Genomic DNA, 15,867 nt, shown 5'->3' with positions numbered 1-15,867 from the left:
TTTTTTTGGCATGTAAGACACCAGTGTGGTGCCTTGGGAAAATGCGAACTTTAAAGAGTGTACAAGCCTGCCCTTAGCTGCTAGCAGGGCAGGCGGCAGCTCTGGACGATTTCAGCGCACAGTGCCTACCATCGTCATGTGGCGCTTGAGGAGCTCCTGTCCCAGACTGAAGGAGGTGAAAAAATTATCAAGAGTGATGGTGTGCCCCCTCAGCCCCTCAGACAGTTCCAACACCACTTTTTTACCCACATCGACCTCCCGTGCCTCCTCCGGAGGCTTTCACGTGTACAGCTTCACTCGCCAGCAGTAGCTCGTCCTGGCGTCGCACAGCGCCCAGATTTTTTGTCCGTACCTCCCAGGCTTGCGAGGCATATATTGCCTGAAGGAGCAGCGTCCTGCAAGGACGCATCGAGGGAATATCAATTTGATGTCAAATGAAGCAATCGGATACAACGTACACATTTTTAGGTAACCCGTTACAATCTAACTCCTAAGTAACTACTCGGGCACAAATCATGAAAAAGGTAACTGGTCGAAATCAATGATACATTACGATTCATTGCAAATGAACATGAGATCTATATTTGAACAATAAACTTGAAGCAATGTATATATAATAACTGTAGATCAGTAATAAAAAATAACACATTTTACATACCTTTGAATGGTACCAGGCACTCGTCCACTGTCAAGTCGTGGCCAAGATTGTACATCGCAGGGAGATTTCCTGACCACAGGTCCCAGATGTCTCTGATAAGTGCGATCTTGTCTGCCGTTCTTCTACTTGCCCACGATCCTTTGTCGTCAAACCTTAGGGCCACTGTCAGCTGCTCAAACCGCACCCTGCTCATGATCGCTGGGAAGATTGGTCTCCCAAATTTCGATTCCCAAAGGCTGGCGACGGACTCTCCTTTGGACTTGAATACGCCTGCTAGAATGCAGACGCCGATGAAGGCATCCAATTCAACAGTTGTCATGTCCACCGAGCTGCTAGTAAACCTTTCTGCCTTCTATATTTGTCATGCTGACAACGATGCTCTCTATTGATCTAGGCAGGAAAGCTTTGAAGGCAGATATAATGTCCCCTGCCTGTGACACGCACTGCCTCGTTGGTCCTGGAGGTGTCCTCAGGATGTGTCGTGCTGGCAGTCTGCCTGCAGCACGATCTTCTGCTCTGGTTGTCCATGTTATTTCGCTTTTGCGGGAGGGAAAGATCTCGTCCTCGGCGCAGATCTCTTCAACCTCCTGTGTTGTACTGCTGGGCTGTACACTATCCTCATCGGAGCTGCTGGTTTCCTCACCCGTAACGAAGTCGACGACCTCCTGAGCACTGTACCTTGCCATGATTGAATTCCAAGTAACCCTCTCCTCAGGGTTCACGCTAGATAATAAACACACACTTCTTTATTTTGGAAATGGCTTGGCAACAAGGTAGGACCAATTACAGCAACGATCATCAAACTGTCATTGGTCACTTCCCACCCCCCCCCACCCCCCCGACACCCTTGCTTCCCCATTCGCAGTAATTTATGGCAGTAATTGCTCTGGGAGCCTGCCTGTGTGGGTGGTCGGGTCGGCTTGGTCTCTTATCTTTTGTTAGTGATCAAATGGTAAGATAGCAACAGGTACTAAAAATAGCTTCACAGCATGGAAGGACCAGTTACTGAGCAGAAAAACGGCAAAAAGCAACCAAAGATATAATAGCATGCTCTTTTATTTTTTTAATAAAGTTTTTTATAAGTCAGCATATTTTATACAACAAATTATGCATTTTGCATGAAAAATTGCAGTTCAGAGTGTTTTCGAGGCTTTGGAATAAACAATTACCCATATGTCGGGAAAGCCCATTGAAATGAATGGGAAGTGGGAGGCATAAGGCACTTTGAGGGGCTTGCGCAGTTACTTGGAGCATTATAAAAGCAAACCATTTGAATATGTTTGCTCTAAAGAGATCCAAATTCATAAAAAAGTACAAGTCATTACATTTTTAATTATTATTTTTTTTTTACATTGATTTAACAATAAGTATTGTAATTACCGCTAGGTGTCACACTTACTTTGACCGGCTTTCCACGCTCTATGTCGACATCCAGTGGTCAAAAAAAAGCATTACATTACACATAAGGGATGACTTTTAGCAGTAAAGATTACATTTTTTGTATTCGCAAATTTAAAAAAAACATATTAAAAAAACTATTAAAATTGGGTCATGAGGACCCACAGCAGAATCATAGTATCATATATCCCGCTCCTGCGCGTCAGAGGACGTCGCCGCCTGCAGCGGTTCCGCCCCTTTCCTTGCCCTCGCCAGGGTTCCCTTCAGCTCCCTCGTCCCCTTCCCTAGCTCCCCCTTCGACTTCCTCCTCGTCCCCCCTGTCGGTCCCTCGCCCTGCCTCCTTGGCCCCTCCGAGGTCCCCTCCGGCTCCGGCCTCCTGCGGCCCCTCTGGCTACCTCCCGTCACCCACTGGGACTCCCTCAGCCGACCCTGCATTCCCCCTCCTTCTCGCCCTACTCTCGTGCTTTCGTCCCTCCATTCTCGACTCCCCCTCCTGTCTTTGTCCCTTCGTTTTTTGCTCCTCGTCCCTCTGTTCCGCCCTTCTTTGCTCCTTGTTCCCCTCCTTTCACTCCTGGCCCGTTTGTCCACCTGTTCCCTCTCTGTCCCCATTCCTGGTCTGTCTGTCCGCCTTCCCTGCCCTTTATCAACTCTTGTCCTCCGTCCTGTCGCTAGCTCTGTTTTGTGCCTCAGTCCTGTTTCCCGTCTCTCGTTAATTTTGTTCTTCTGTTCCAGGTCCCGTTTCCCTCGTCCTGTCCGTCACCTCCTCCTAGGCGCGCCCAGGCATGTTCTTTCATACCCAGCTCATCCGCTCCTCGTGTGTGCCACGCTACCCTGATTACCCACGTGTTCTTTCCCGATTGTACCCAGCTGTGTCTAGTTACTTTGATCAGTCCTGTGTATTTCAGTCCATGTCTTACCTGAGTCCTTTGTCTGTCATTGATGTTACCTGGTGTTTGTCGACCCGCATTCCCCTATAAACCCCCAGTTTGCCCCGTTTTCTGCCTGCCTGCCTGTTCCTGTTCGCTCGCGCTGCCTTAGCGATCACCCGTTCGGCACGTTGCATGACACTGACACTAGTGCAAGAATGTTTTAGCATGAGGAACGTACTTATGTTTAAGATGTATTTCTGATGTATTTCTGTTCTGTTTCTTTGTAAAGGAAAACAAATGCTAATTGCAGTTTTCTGCAAACAAATATCTGAATTAGTTTTAGACACTTACATTGTACTCCTGGATGAGGTCTTCCTCCTTTAAACCCAAGTAATAGACCAAGCAACGGAGGACAACATCTCTTGTCTGTACTATGTTTTGATGTGAGATCTAAGGCACCAAAAGTGTAGAAATTAGTAATAGTACTCAATAATAATGAAGCAAATATCAATAAAATAATGATAAAAAATACCAACTAAAATACCTGCTGTATGGCACCCATTTTCTTCTTCAAAATCTGTCCGAGTGCTCCTCCTTTGCAGGAAAATATTGTGAAAAGTTTAGGAGTGTAGTAATCCAACATTTTAATAAATGTTGGCTCAAGGTGCAGAGTAGTAATTCTCCTAAACTCTTCATTAATCTAAAAAATGAAACACACAAACACTGATTATAATTATGTTCAGTTGACAACCACATTATTGTGTGTGACGGTATTTAATGACAAAATGTAAAATCCCTACCTGGAGAATGTCAAACAGAGCAGGCCAGTGATCTTTAAATTCTGCAAGTTGGGCACAATTCAACCACCTCATGTCTTCGGAGAGCAAGGGTTTTTGACATTTTTTCTTTCACCACAAGCTCCATTGTCATCTCAGAAGTTGCTGTTAAAATTATTATTCATAAGGAAAAGTAGTTATAAGGGTTTACATTTAATGTAATGTTTGTGGAATATTTTTATTACATATTTTTAATCACCAAAATCATGAAATTGGAATGGTTTAAGCCTAGAAACCCAATACTGCTAAACAAGTCTAAACATTTTTAAATATCGTTAAAGACTAATTTTAAATAAATTTGCATTATAGTAAATCTCAAATGTGTTCAAATAACTTCATTCAGGTCGAATTTTACATAGATTAATCAAGGAGAAAATGTAAATTGCTATAGATATCTTACTCTTTGTGGAGACTGATATTGCCTTAATGATTGCAAAGATGTTTGTATTCTTCAACTAGTCAAAAGCATGGTTATGTCCATATCAATTCCTGAAACGCCATCGTGTTGCTTCTATGGTGTTTGTGACTTGTTTAGTTTAAGAGGGCGCCTTCTAACGTCGAGGATGAATGAAAAAAAAATGCATATATTGCGTGAAATGATTAAACGCTAATTTAATACATCTTTACAATTTGAAGCGAATATATAAACACATCAACACTCTTAAAAGTTAAGTATAATCATAGAAACTGCCCCATCTATCAAGCTCGATGCATGGCCATAATTATTTTTGCTTTAGCGACCAACATGTCCATATAGCCTCAGCACGTACATGTGAGGAGTTATGACTAATGAGCTCGAGTTCAGATTTTCACATCAAATAACATCGCATAATTGTAAACCTTTATTTTAAAAGACCTGGTTGAACATAGTCACTGTTTCACATGCCAAAATGTCATTCAGATTAAAAAATCAGTGTAAAACAATTCCTGTACTATAGCGTGAATAAGCGGTGTCCTGAGGAGCTTATTTAAGAAATCAAAATAAAATTTAAAAAATAGTAAGGGGCTTAATTTACCTCTTAATATTTTACAATGATCGTCTGCTCCTTCAAAACGCCGTCTGACCACAGCCATTGTTGAGATTCAAATGAAGGTGACTCAATCAATCCCAGATAATTGGACCAATTCTCTTAAAATAAATATGAAGCCTTTTTTCCTCAAATTTTTAGCCTAAACGGTTCCTCAAATTAAGCCTAAAAATTGCACTCATTTCCTTAAAAAAATAGTTATTTTTTTTTCTTGATTTTATTAGTGAAATGTTCTCAATATATTATAAGAAACACAGAAAACCTATTTTTTTTTTATTAAATATGCACATTATTTTTAATAATTACATCATTTTTTAAATGAAAATTACAAGCCTCATGATTAATTTTTTACAGTGTAGGATATGGGCGGTCTTATTATTTCGAAACGTATAAAACGTGACATGTTCTTCTCATATTAGCTTTATATTTGTTTTTATATAACAACGCAAATGGAATGACAAGCGGTTTCGGGCGAGAACAGCGTATTTTACTTTTCATTTCAAATAAAACGCGGGGTTGCCAACTTCGGCTAGCTGGCTGGAGTGAGATTTTCAGTTCGAGTTGTCAGCACACATATGTAACAGTTCGTACCTTGTAAATAGTCTGCTTTTGTATTTAACCGTGTATAAATTGGACGTAATTTTAGGTTTATAATGGTATAATACAGTAAGATTGCCGTAATATTTCCTGCGTGAGTCTGAAAGCGTATCATGCCAGAAGCTTAAGATCTGGCAACCATGAAAAACTTCTTTTTTTTGTTTCACCTAAGTTGATTTATACAACAAATAACATTACTTTATACAGTTGTTAAAAAGCGGAAACTTCAACGAACATGAAATCACCTGAAAGAGAGGTTTTTTTGGCTCTATACACTCATAGAATTGTTGCCTTAGGGTAATTATTTTGATGTTGAAAATGCTAAAATAGAATGGTTGCAATTCCTGCTTCTGATAGCCGTTTTCAATGTTTGGATTTTTTTTTCTTGATAATGGGTATAAATCCCTTATTGGTCTTTTTCTTTGAACATATTTGAGAATTTCAGGTGAAACATTTAACAGCGAACAATAGCAAATAAAAATATTGCAAATATTTATTTTAATATTTTTATTTTAATATTCAGAGAGAGCAGGCCAGGTGGCACTATAGCCTGTGCACTTTTTCTTTATTTTTGCACTAATGGCATTACTGATTTTAGTTTCCAGGTGAATGAACATGTTTATGTTTCAAATAAGAGTGAAATCTTTGTCACTGTGCACTGCACAGTCAGACCTTAACACCGTTCCTTAACATTGGTTTAATTTCATTTTGGTGAACATAATGACTTTCAGAAAACGATGGGAAACTTTAAACATCAACTGGTTTTACTCAACTGTAATCTTATGAAATATAGTTGACCAAAACTAAAATATTTTAGATGACCAAATTATCACTGAAACTAAATTACATTTTAGTCAGAAGACTACGACTAAAACTAAATAAAAATTTGTCAAAATTAACACTGGTTCGTATTAAGTGGATAACTTTTGCCAAGCGATACATTTTATTGACCGGGGGAGGGGGGGCGCCACAAGAATTAATACCATACAGGAGAATACTCGGTATGCCATATGCCCTGTGTCATGCCCTGCTCGTCGGCTCCTCATGTGTGCCACGCCCCCCTGCTTGCCAACGTGTGTTTCCCTGATTGTTTCCACCTATGTCCGATTACTGTGATCAGTCCTGTGTATTTAAGTCTGAGTCTTGCCTGTGATCGTGGTCCGTCATTACGTGATCTGTGCACATGGTGTTGGTTGTCCCTCGCCTCCCGTGTCTCCTTGTCCCGAATAAACCCCGATTACCCCGATCCTGCTCGTCAGCCTGGTTTTCTGAACCACCGCCCGCACGATCGCCTGTCCACCCGAACCTTCCCGTGACAGAATGACGGACCCACAAAAGACGAAGCGGAGGCAGAGGAGAGTCCCGCAGGAGACTATCAGTCTCGGAGCCTGCTCGCTCTCCCGGATGTGGCCGTCTCCGGACGCGGAGAAGCCCATCCGGACTCCAGCCCGAGGACCGACCCCACGGGACCCGTACTCCGTGTGGAGGTACTGGCCCTCGAGTACGGACGAGGAAGAAGAGTCCTTCTATCCTTACCCGGAGCCGGAGTTCGTTTTCTCGCCGTCCGTTTTCACGGACGTCACGCAGCCTCCCGCCACCGCCAGGCGCCGGAGGAGGAGGAAGAGACCGGAGATCGCCGGTACGGAGGTGCTCCCTCCGTTACTGCCAGCGGACCCCGCTCCGATGCAGCCGCCGCCGCCCGCGGACTCAGCGCAGGTGCAGCCGCCACTGCCTGCGGTTCCCATGCCTGCGCAGCTCCCTCTTCCCGCTGCAGCTCCCGGGCAGGCGCCCCCACTGCAGCCGCCTGCTGCAGCTCCCGGGCAGGCGCCCCCACTGCAGCCGCCTGCTGCAGCTCCCGGGCAGGCGCCCCCTCTGCAGCCGCCTGCTGCAGCTCCCGGGCAGGCGCCCCCACTGCAGCCGCCTGCTGCAGCTCCCGGGCCGGCGCCCCCACTGCAGCTACCTCCTGTTCCTGACCGCGCTCCAGTTCCTGCAGAGGCGCCCCCTCTGCAGCCGCCTGCTGCAGCTCCCGGGCAGGCGCCCCCACTGCAGCCACCAGCTGCAGCTCCCGGGCAGGTGCCCCCACTGCAGCCAGCTCCTGTTCCTGACCGCGCTCCTGTTCCTGACCGCGCTCCAGTTCCTGCAGAGGCGCCCCCTCTGCAGCCGCCTGCTGCAGCTCCCGGGCAGGCGCCCCCACTGCAGCCACCTGCTGCAGCTCCCGGGCAGGCGCCCCCACTGCAGCCACCTGCTGCAGCTCCCGGGCAGGCGCCCCCACTGCAGCCAGCTCCTGTTCCTGACCGCGCTCCTGTTCCTGACCGCGCTCCAGTTCCTGCAGAGGCGCCCCCTCTGCAGCCGCCTGCTGCAGCTCCCGGGCAGGCGCCCCCACTGCAGCCACCTGCTGCAGCTCCCGGGCAGGCGCCCCCACTGCAGCCAGCTCCTGTTCCTGACCGCGCTCCTGTTCCTGACCGCGCTCCTGTTCCTGTCCCGGCGCTCCCTCCGCCTGCTGCAGCTCCCGGGCCGGCGCCCCCTCTGCAGCCGCCTGCTGCAGCTCCCGGGCCGGCGCCCCCACTGCAGCCAGCTCCTGTTCCTGACCGTGCTCCTGTTCCTGTCCAGGCGCCCCCTCTGCAGCCGCCTGCTGCAGCTCCCGGGCAGGCGCCCCCCCAGACTTCCACTCCTGTCCCTGACCGTGTTCCTGTCCCTGACCGCCCTGCAGCAGCTCCAGAGGCGCCCCCTCCACCTGCAACAGCTCCAGTCCCTGGCCCCGCTCCAGTCCCTGGCCCCGCTCCAGTCCCTGGCCCCGCTCCTGTCCCTGGCCCTGATCCCTCGCCCCGGCAGCGTCGACCCCGACCTAGGGTCGGCCTGTCTGTGTCCCGCAGGGGAAGGGGACACAGACGCAGGGCTGGGGTCCCGCCCGCCCTGCCCCCTGGCTCGCCCTGCCTCGCCTGCGCTGGGGCTCGGTTGGCGCCTGCGGGTCCTGGCCCTCCGGGTCGGCTGTCGCCTGCGGGTCCCCCTCCAATGCCTCGTCGCCCTGCCTCGCTCCCCCCTCCGGTGCCTGGTCGGTCGCCTGGGGGTTCCCCGACGGCGGCTCCTCGGTCGCCTGCGGGGCCCCTACCTCCGGCCCTCCACCGGACGTCGCCGCCTGCTGCGGCTCCCCCCTCCTCCGGGCCTTCGCCCTGGCCCCTTCCAGCTCCCTCGTCCCCTTCCCTGGTGCTCCCTCCTGCTCCCTCCCTGGCCCCTCCGCGGGTCCCTCGCCCTGTCTCCTCGGCCCCTCCGAGGTCCCCTCCGGCTCCGGCCTCCCGGCCGCCTGCGGCCCCTCCGGCTGCCTCCCGTCGCCCGCTGGGGCTCCCACGGGCTCCCCTTGGTTCCCCCTCCTTCTCTCCCTTTCCTGCCCCTATCCCGCCTGTCTTTGTTCCGCCTCCTGCCTTTGTCCCGCCGTCCTCTGTTCCTGGTCCCTTTGTTCTGCCCCGCTCGGTTCCTGGTTTCCCGTCGTTCCCTCACGTCACTCCCGCTCCTTTTGTTCCGCCTGTTCCCTCTGTTCCGCCCTTTCTAGTCTGTCTCTCTGCATTCCCTGCCCTTTGTCAAGTCCTGTCTTACGTCTTGTCCCTTGCCGTGTTCTGCGTCTCTGTTTTGTTTCCTGTGCTTCGTTGATTGTTCCGTTTGGTTCCAGGTCCGGGTTCCCGTGTTCCGTCTGTCGCCTCCTCCCTGGCGCGCCCGGTGAAGCGCGCCTTTGGGGGGGGGTTCTGTCATGCCCTGCTCGTCGGCTCCTCATGTGTGCCACGCCCCCCTGCTTGCCAACGTGTGTTTCCCTGATTGTTTCCACCTATGTCCGATTACTGTGATCAGTCCTGTGTATTTAAGTCTGAGTCTTTCCTGTGATCGTGGTCCGTCATTACGTGATCTGTGCACATGGTGTTGGTTGTCCCTCGCCTCCCGTGTCTCCTTGTCCCGAATAAACCCCGATTACCCCGATCCTGCTCGTCAGCCTGGTTTTCTGAACCACCGCCCGCACGATCGCCTGTCCACCCGAACCTTCCCGTGACACCCTGTATATGTATATCCTGTAGCTGCAGTGAGTATATTAGCATTATTGTTCATATGTGTACTGCCACTATAACAAGTACGTATATATACGTGACAGTAAAACTTTCTGGGCATCTACATTGATAAAACTTAGGTGATAGTACTGTTTTGTTATTAAGTACAATTATTAGATTGAACCGGCTTATGTATTTGCTCTTTAAGAGGTTTTTACTGTTGTCTGGTGTTCTGTAGTGCAACCTGTCTGACCGAAACCTTTTTCTCCTCTCAGCACTAGGAGAATGGAGAAAGCAGTGGATTGGACAGATGACAAGTACTGGGCAGCTTGGAATAAGTGGGATGAGGTGATAGATTGGGGAGATGAAGAGTCTTCACCCACAACACCTCCCTCTGTCCAGGCTGGCACCAGCACTGGAGATGTGGATGCTGGGGTGGAACATCACCAGCAGCCAGTATTCAAACGTATGTATTTCAGAGCTTTTTTTTTTTTTTACATGAATTGGAGACAGTCTGATCATAATTGGAGTTAAAAAAATTGGTCGGCACTATGAAAATGATTCTCACTGATTGAATAACAGCAGAATAGTTGCTGTAATTATATTACAATGTACAATAAAGAGAAATGTTTCTGTGCAACAGGCCAGCAAAATAAACTGGTTTTGAGGATGAGACTCCATCTGTGTGTCCAGCCTCAGCCTCAACAAGCGGTGCAGAACGTAAATGACAGGGAGGAAGAAGCCCCAGTTCTGTGTACCATGTCATCTTGGAGGGAACCTGTTACTCAGGAACACAGGGAGTCCAAAAGGCATAAGGACCCATTCTACCTGCCTGGATATGAGACCCACCACTGGCCCAGAGAAAGATACTGGTCGCGACAGCCAGCAAAGACAGTCACTGATGAAAATATCATCCTGGGCTTCTGCAATGGCCTGATGGCTTTTTCACTGTCATGAAAATTATGAATTTTAAGACTATTTATTATGTAATAAAAATTTCAAGCTAATGCTGTCTCAGCCAAATTCTGTCCTCTATGTCCATCAATAATGTAATGAAAAAGAAAATATATCAAGCATCTCATTAGATACTGACTGTATTGAATTGCACTGGGATAGTGAATCCCTGGGAGAAAGTTAGATGTAGGCAGGGTTTCATCTGTTCTGTTATATAATCATGTGTGACAAATTGCAGAAATGGAAAAAAATAATCCTATTAGAATCTTACATACCTGGATCATGTCCCCCCTTAGTCTCCTTTGCTCAAGGCTGAATAGATTCAGCTCAGCTAACCTCTCCTCATAAGACATTCCTCTAAGACCAGGAATCATTCTTGTAGCCCTACGTTGAACCCTTTCAAAGGCAGCAATGTCCTTTTTAAGGTAAGCTGGATTTATGAATTTAACGATATTGTGCATTTAAAACACACAAATAGTTCAAATCAGCAGTTATGGTTTTAACGGTAAGGTGACCAAACCTGCACACAATATTCTAGGCGGGCTCTTACCAAGGAATTGTATAATCTAAATATCACCTCCCTTGACCTAAACTACACACAGCTAAAGATGTAACCCAATATCCTACTGGCCTTTTTAATTGCTTCCCCACATTTGTGAGCGTGGGACATGGCAGCATCAACATACACACCAAGGGTAGTCTACCATTTTGTCTTAGATTATAGCTTCCATTACTTTTCCAGAAGCCTATAGTTTGATGGATTACTTCTATCCTTTTCAATATGGGTGTTATATTAGCATGCTTCCAATCAGAAGGTACCACAACAACAGATACAGATTTATGAAATTATTAAAGGTCGACAAATAATATCCCTCATCTCTTTTAAAACTATAGGTAAGATGCTGTTATGATATCCTGTCTAGGGTTGGAGTGTAACAGTATTCACGGGAAAGGGGAATGGGATAAAGGGACAAACAGGGTGAGGGCAACAAGGGAACACCAGTGGACAAAGGGATATTTTTTGTATTTTTATTCATACACAATACTGACACTAGGAACTAAAACTGGGCCGTCACTGGATCTTCCAACAGGACCATGATCCTAAGCACATGTCCAAATCAACACAAAAATAGTTAGCTGACTATAGAATGAAGCTTCTGCCATGGTCATCTCAGTCCCCTGACCTGAACCTCCCTGGGATCAGTGGAAGACTACAACCACTTCCTATACAACGACTTCCTACAGTGGTGGCCAGGAGCACCAGTGCAAGGGATGAGCACCCCAGGAGCCGGGCAGCGTGCCTTCCTGGGGCAACCCGATGGATCCAGCACAATCCCCTCATGACTCCACCCGGAAGAGTGAGCGGACACAATCCACTCACCTACAGTAGAGGGGAGCTTCTCCAACTGCGGTCGTCTATCACCTCAAGGCCAGCAGTTGCTCTTCCTCCGGAGTTTCGCCTAAGGAAAAGAGGTAGGTGAGGAGGTGTACGCTCCAAGCTGAGGAGGAGACCCTTCAGACCACCGCTACTCCCCATCATACTGGCTAATGTATGTTCACTCCAGAATAAAATGGACTTATTGCATGCCAAGTGTCAGGTGGAGCGGTATCACCTATGTTATTGCCCTGACTGAAACCTGGCTTGATGACACCATCTCAGACTCTGAGGTTAGTTTCTCTAATTTTATAATCTGGCGAACTGACAGGATGTCTCAGTCAGGTAAGAAGTGGGGTGGTAGGGTCGGCATATTTGTCAACGAGCGGTCGTGCATGAATATTAAAGTACACCGTATTGTTTGTACACCTGACAGAGATGCTGATTCTATCTGTACGCCCCTTCTACCTTCCGTGGGAATTCCCTACTGTAGTAATTAGCTGTGTCTACATTCCACCAAGCGCCAACACCAAGGCAGCGGCGGAGCTAGTGTGTGAGGACGCCAGCTCCATGACGGCAAGATATCGCGACGCCCCGGAGTTACTGCGGGTGATTTTAACAACTATTATCTCAACGCTGTTTTGCCATCTTTTCATCAGTATGTGAATATTCCCACTAGGAAGCTTAATACTCTGGACTTATGTTACAGTAACATCTCTGACGCCTTTATCACGCGTGTACATCCTCCACTTGGCCACTCTGACCACAATGTTGTCTTCCTGCTACCTCACTGCAAACCAGAACTGAAGCGCATTAAACCGCATGTGCACCTGGCCACCCTCTGGTCGGAGGGGGCAATTGAACGACTATAAGGTTCACTTGCATGTACAGATTGGGACATTTTCCAGGGTGATAAAAACCATAAAGTTTCTGTAATTACAGACTACATCAAGTTTTGTATTTATTCCACTATTCCCACCAGAACTGTCTGGAGATATCCTACCTACAAACCCAGTATCACTTCCCATGTTAAGCACAGCTTGAAGGAAAACACAAAGCATTTCTATCCAAGGACTGGTCTTCTGTCCAGTCACTCAGTAGACAAGTAAAGAATGAGATAATCAATGCCAAACTCAAATATAAGAATAGACTGGAGCAAGAGTTCAGTACAATGAACACCAAACAGGCCTTTTGGTTACACACTGGTCAAATACCCTACCATGGCCTTCATCCCATAGGCACTGATCTTACAACTTTTGCTGACTCCTTAAACTCCTTCTATACAATGTTCGATAAGCAGGAGAACTCTGCTGTCTGTGAGGAGCTGCTCAATGGCCTTCCCTCTGACGATCCTACAAACCCTCCCTTTACTGTAGAGGACGTGAGGCAGCAGCTAAGCAGATGCAAAGCTGGCCAGGCCGCCGGGCCTGATCGTGTACCAGCTAAAGTTTTGAAGCTATTCGCCACAGAACAAGCTCCCATCCTCCATTCCATCTTCTGGAACTCGTATAGATTGGTAACAATTCCTGCAATTTGGAAAACTTCTACCATTGTCCCGGGTGCTAAGAAACCTCGTCCCTCTGAGCTAAATCATTACCGGCCAGTAGCACTCACATCGATAATAATGAAATGCCTAAAGAAAATTATACTCCATAATATCCAGCCAGCTGTCAGACCGCAGCTGGACTCATACCAGTTTGTCTCCTGGGTGAAGAGCGGAACAGAGGGTACTGTAGTATGTCTCCTCCACTCCCTTCTCCAACACCTTGAATCTCCAGGCACCTTTGCTACTGTCCTCTTCATTAACTCCAGTTAAGCTTTTATTATCATTCAACGCCACCAGATGATCAAGAAGCTTCTTCAATTGAACATATCCCCATCTCTCATCCGTTGGGTCCATAATTTCCTCAGCAATAGACCACAGATTGTAAGGATAGGCACAGCCAAATCAGCAACTGTGATCAACAACACTGGACGCCCTCAAGGGTGTGTCCTCAGCCCCTTCCTCTTTACACTCTATACCAATGACTGCATTAGCCCCTCACCTATCACCACCTACTACAAGTATTCTGATGATAGTGCTATACTGGGTCTGTAATTACTGTAATAATTATAATTGAATTACTGACAGTAATTCAATTATAGCCTATCAACATTCTGTTTCACATATCATACAATGGTGCTCCGACAACTTCCTGGAACTGAACGTGGACAAGGCAAAAGAACTGGTCATTCATACTTTACACACATCACCATCAGAATGGACTCCTACCTAATTTACAATAAAACGGCTGAACAGGTTGAACACTTCAAATATCTTGGACTCACATTAGACAAGAAAGGCAGGTCACCCACAAAAGAATTATCCCAGGGACAGGGGCAGACCGTACATGGCATAACACTGAGCTAACACGCACTGATACCCTGCTATAGATAGATTTTGCTACTTGGGGGGTGGCGAGTGAAAAATTCTAAACTTTTGTGGCAATTTCTCTCTAAATTAAATAAGTTACAGATTTTCATGCATATAACATTTGACGTTATGTGAATTGATAATGAGATGCAACAAATACAGGGGTGGCATGGTGGTGCAGTGACTGAGTCACATGTGTGTGGAGTTGGCATGTTCTCCCCATGTCGTCGTGGGGTTTCCTCCGGGTACTCCGGTTTCCCCCCACAGTCCAAAAACATGCTGAGGCTTACTGGACTTGTTAAATTGCCCGTAGGTGTACATGTGAGCATGAATAGTGTGTGAGTGTGCCCTGCGATGGGCTGGCCCCCCATCTTGGGTTGTTCCCTGCCTCGTGCCCGTTGCTTCCGGGATAGGCTCCAGACCCCCCGTGACCCAGTAGGATAAGTGGTTTGGAAAATGGATGGATGGATGGATGCAACAAATACCAGTTACCATGTTCAGAAGGTCAAGTGCATTCACCCTACCCTTTGTTGGCATTAAGTGGATAACATTTGCTGGGTGATACTGTATGACCGGGGGAGGCGTTTGATGATGGATGTATTATGTGACATTAAAATGTTCTGGGCATCTACTTTGATAATACTTGGGTAATAGTACCATGTTTTGTTATTTAATATAAATACTTGACTGAACCAGCTTATGTATTTGGTCTTTAAGAGGTTGTTACTGTTGTCTGGTGTGCTGTCGTATAACCTGTCTGACAGAAAGCTGTTTCTCCTCTCAGCACTAGGCGAATGGAAAAAGCCGTGAGCTGGGCTGATGACGAGTACTGGGCAGCCTGGGATAAATGGGATAAGGTGATCGAATGGGGAGAAGAAGGATCTTCACCTAAAACACCTTCCTCCAACCAGGCTGGCACCGGTGATGGAGACATGGATGCTGGGGCGGTGAAGGAATATTATCAGAATAAAAAGAAAAAGTCAGACTTTAATCAGAAGTCAGAATTCAAACATATGTATTTCAGACCTTTTTTCTTCTGAGTTGGAGTCAGTCTGATATTAATTGAAACCACAAACTATGTAACACTATGTAAATGATTCTCACTGACTGAGCAACATTGAAATAATTGCTATAATCATGTTACAGTTTACTATAAAGAGAAATGTTTCTGTGCAACAGGTCAGCAAAAGAAATGGGTGTGCAGAGGCCTAACAGTGATGATACGTAAAGACCACCATCCTCAGCCTCAGCAAGTGGTCCATCAACGTCAAGCGGATGACAGTGAACAGCAAACCCCACTTCTGCCAACCATAGTTACCCCATCAGCTTGGAGGGAATCAGTGGCTGAGGGAATGAGGAGATCCACTGGGCGGAAGGACCCATTCTCTGTGCCTGAGTACGAGATCCACCACTGGTCCGGAGTGAGATACTGGTCACGAGAGGCAAAGAAGACATCTGTAAATGAAAAGTCCATTCTGGACCTTTGTAATGCCCTGCACTTGCTTGAGGGGGAGCATTATAGATTTCTAAGGCTATCAGGATGTCCAACACCCAGAACTGTATTTAAACCTTTAAAATTATAAAATAAATTCAGTCTGATATTGTGTCTGCCAAATGGTGTCATCAATTTGCATCATAAATATAACACTTAGCTGATGGTGGACCTAAATTTTCCAAATAAACCAGGAATCATACGAATCATGTCAGT

At 47.0% G+C, this 15,867-nt stretch overlaps 2 protein-coding genes across 2 annotated transcripts in view; one reads left to right on the top strand and one right to left on the bottom strand.

Moving 5' to 3' along the window:
* Positions 1-15,867, top strand: part of LOC125721947 (uncharacterized) — a 235,463-nt gene that overhangs the window by 84,501 nt on the left and 135,095 nt on the right. The window lies entirely within an intron of this gene.
* Positions 66-1,388, bottom strand: LOC125721962 (piggyBac transposable element-derived protein 4-like). The gene is made up of 2 exons (XM_048998200.1): positions 659-1,388; positions 66-395 (listed from the first exon to the last, which is right to left on the bottom strand). Exons 1-2 carry the CDS (start codon positions 975-977, stop codon positions 280-282), a joined length of 435 nt encoding a protein of 144 aa, XP_048854157.1. The 5' UTR covers positions 978-1,388; the 3' UTR covers positions 66-279.

Source organism: Brienomyrus brachyistius, unplaced genomic scaffold (assembly GCF_023856365.1).
Source record: "Brienomyrus brachyistius isolate T26 unplaced genomic scaffold, BBRACH_0.4 scaffold36, whole genome shotgun sequence".
In the NCBI taxonomy this organism is placed as follows: domain Eukaryota; kingdom Metazoa; phylum Chordata; class Actinopteri; order Osteoglossiformes; family Mormyridae; genus Brienomyrus; species Brienomyrus brachyistius.
The sequence above is the reverse complement of the archived record's forward strand: the minus strand, read 5'-3'. Positions and strand labels throughout refer to the sequence as shown.

Coding starts and splice junctions, on each gene's coding strand:
- LOC125721962 (XM_048998200.1), bottom strand. CDS start 977: ATGACAACTGTTGAATTGGATGCCTTCATCGGCGTCTGCATTCTAGCA. Junction 396..658: donor GTGCCTGGTACCATTCAAAG/GTATGTAAAATG, acceptor GCGTCCTTGCAG/GACGCTGCTCCTTCAGGCAA.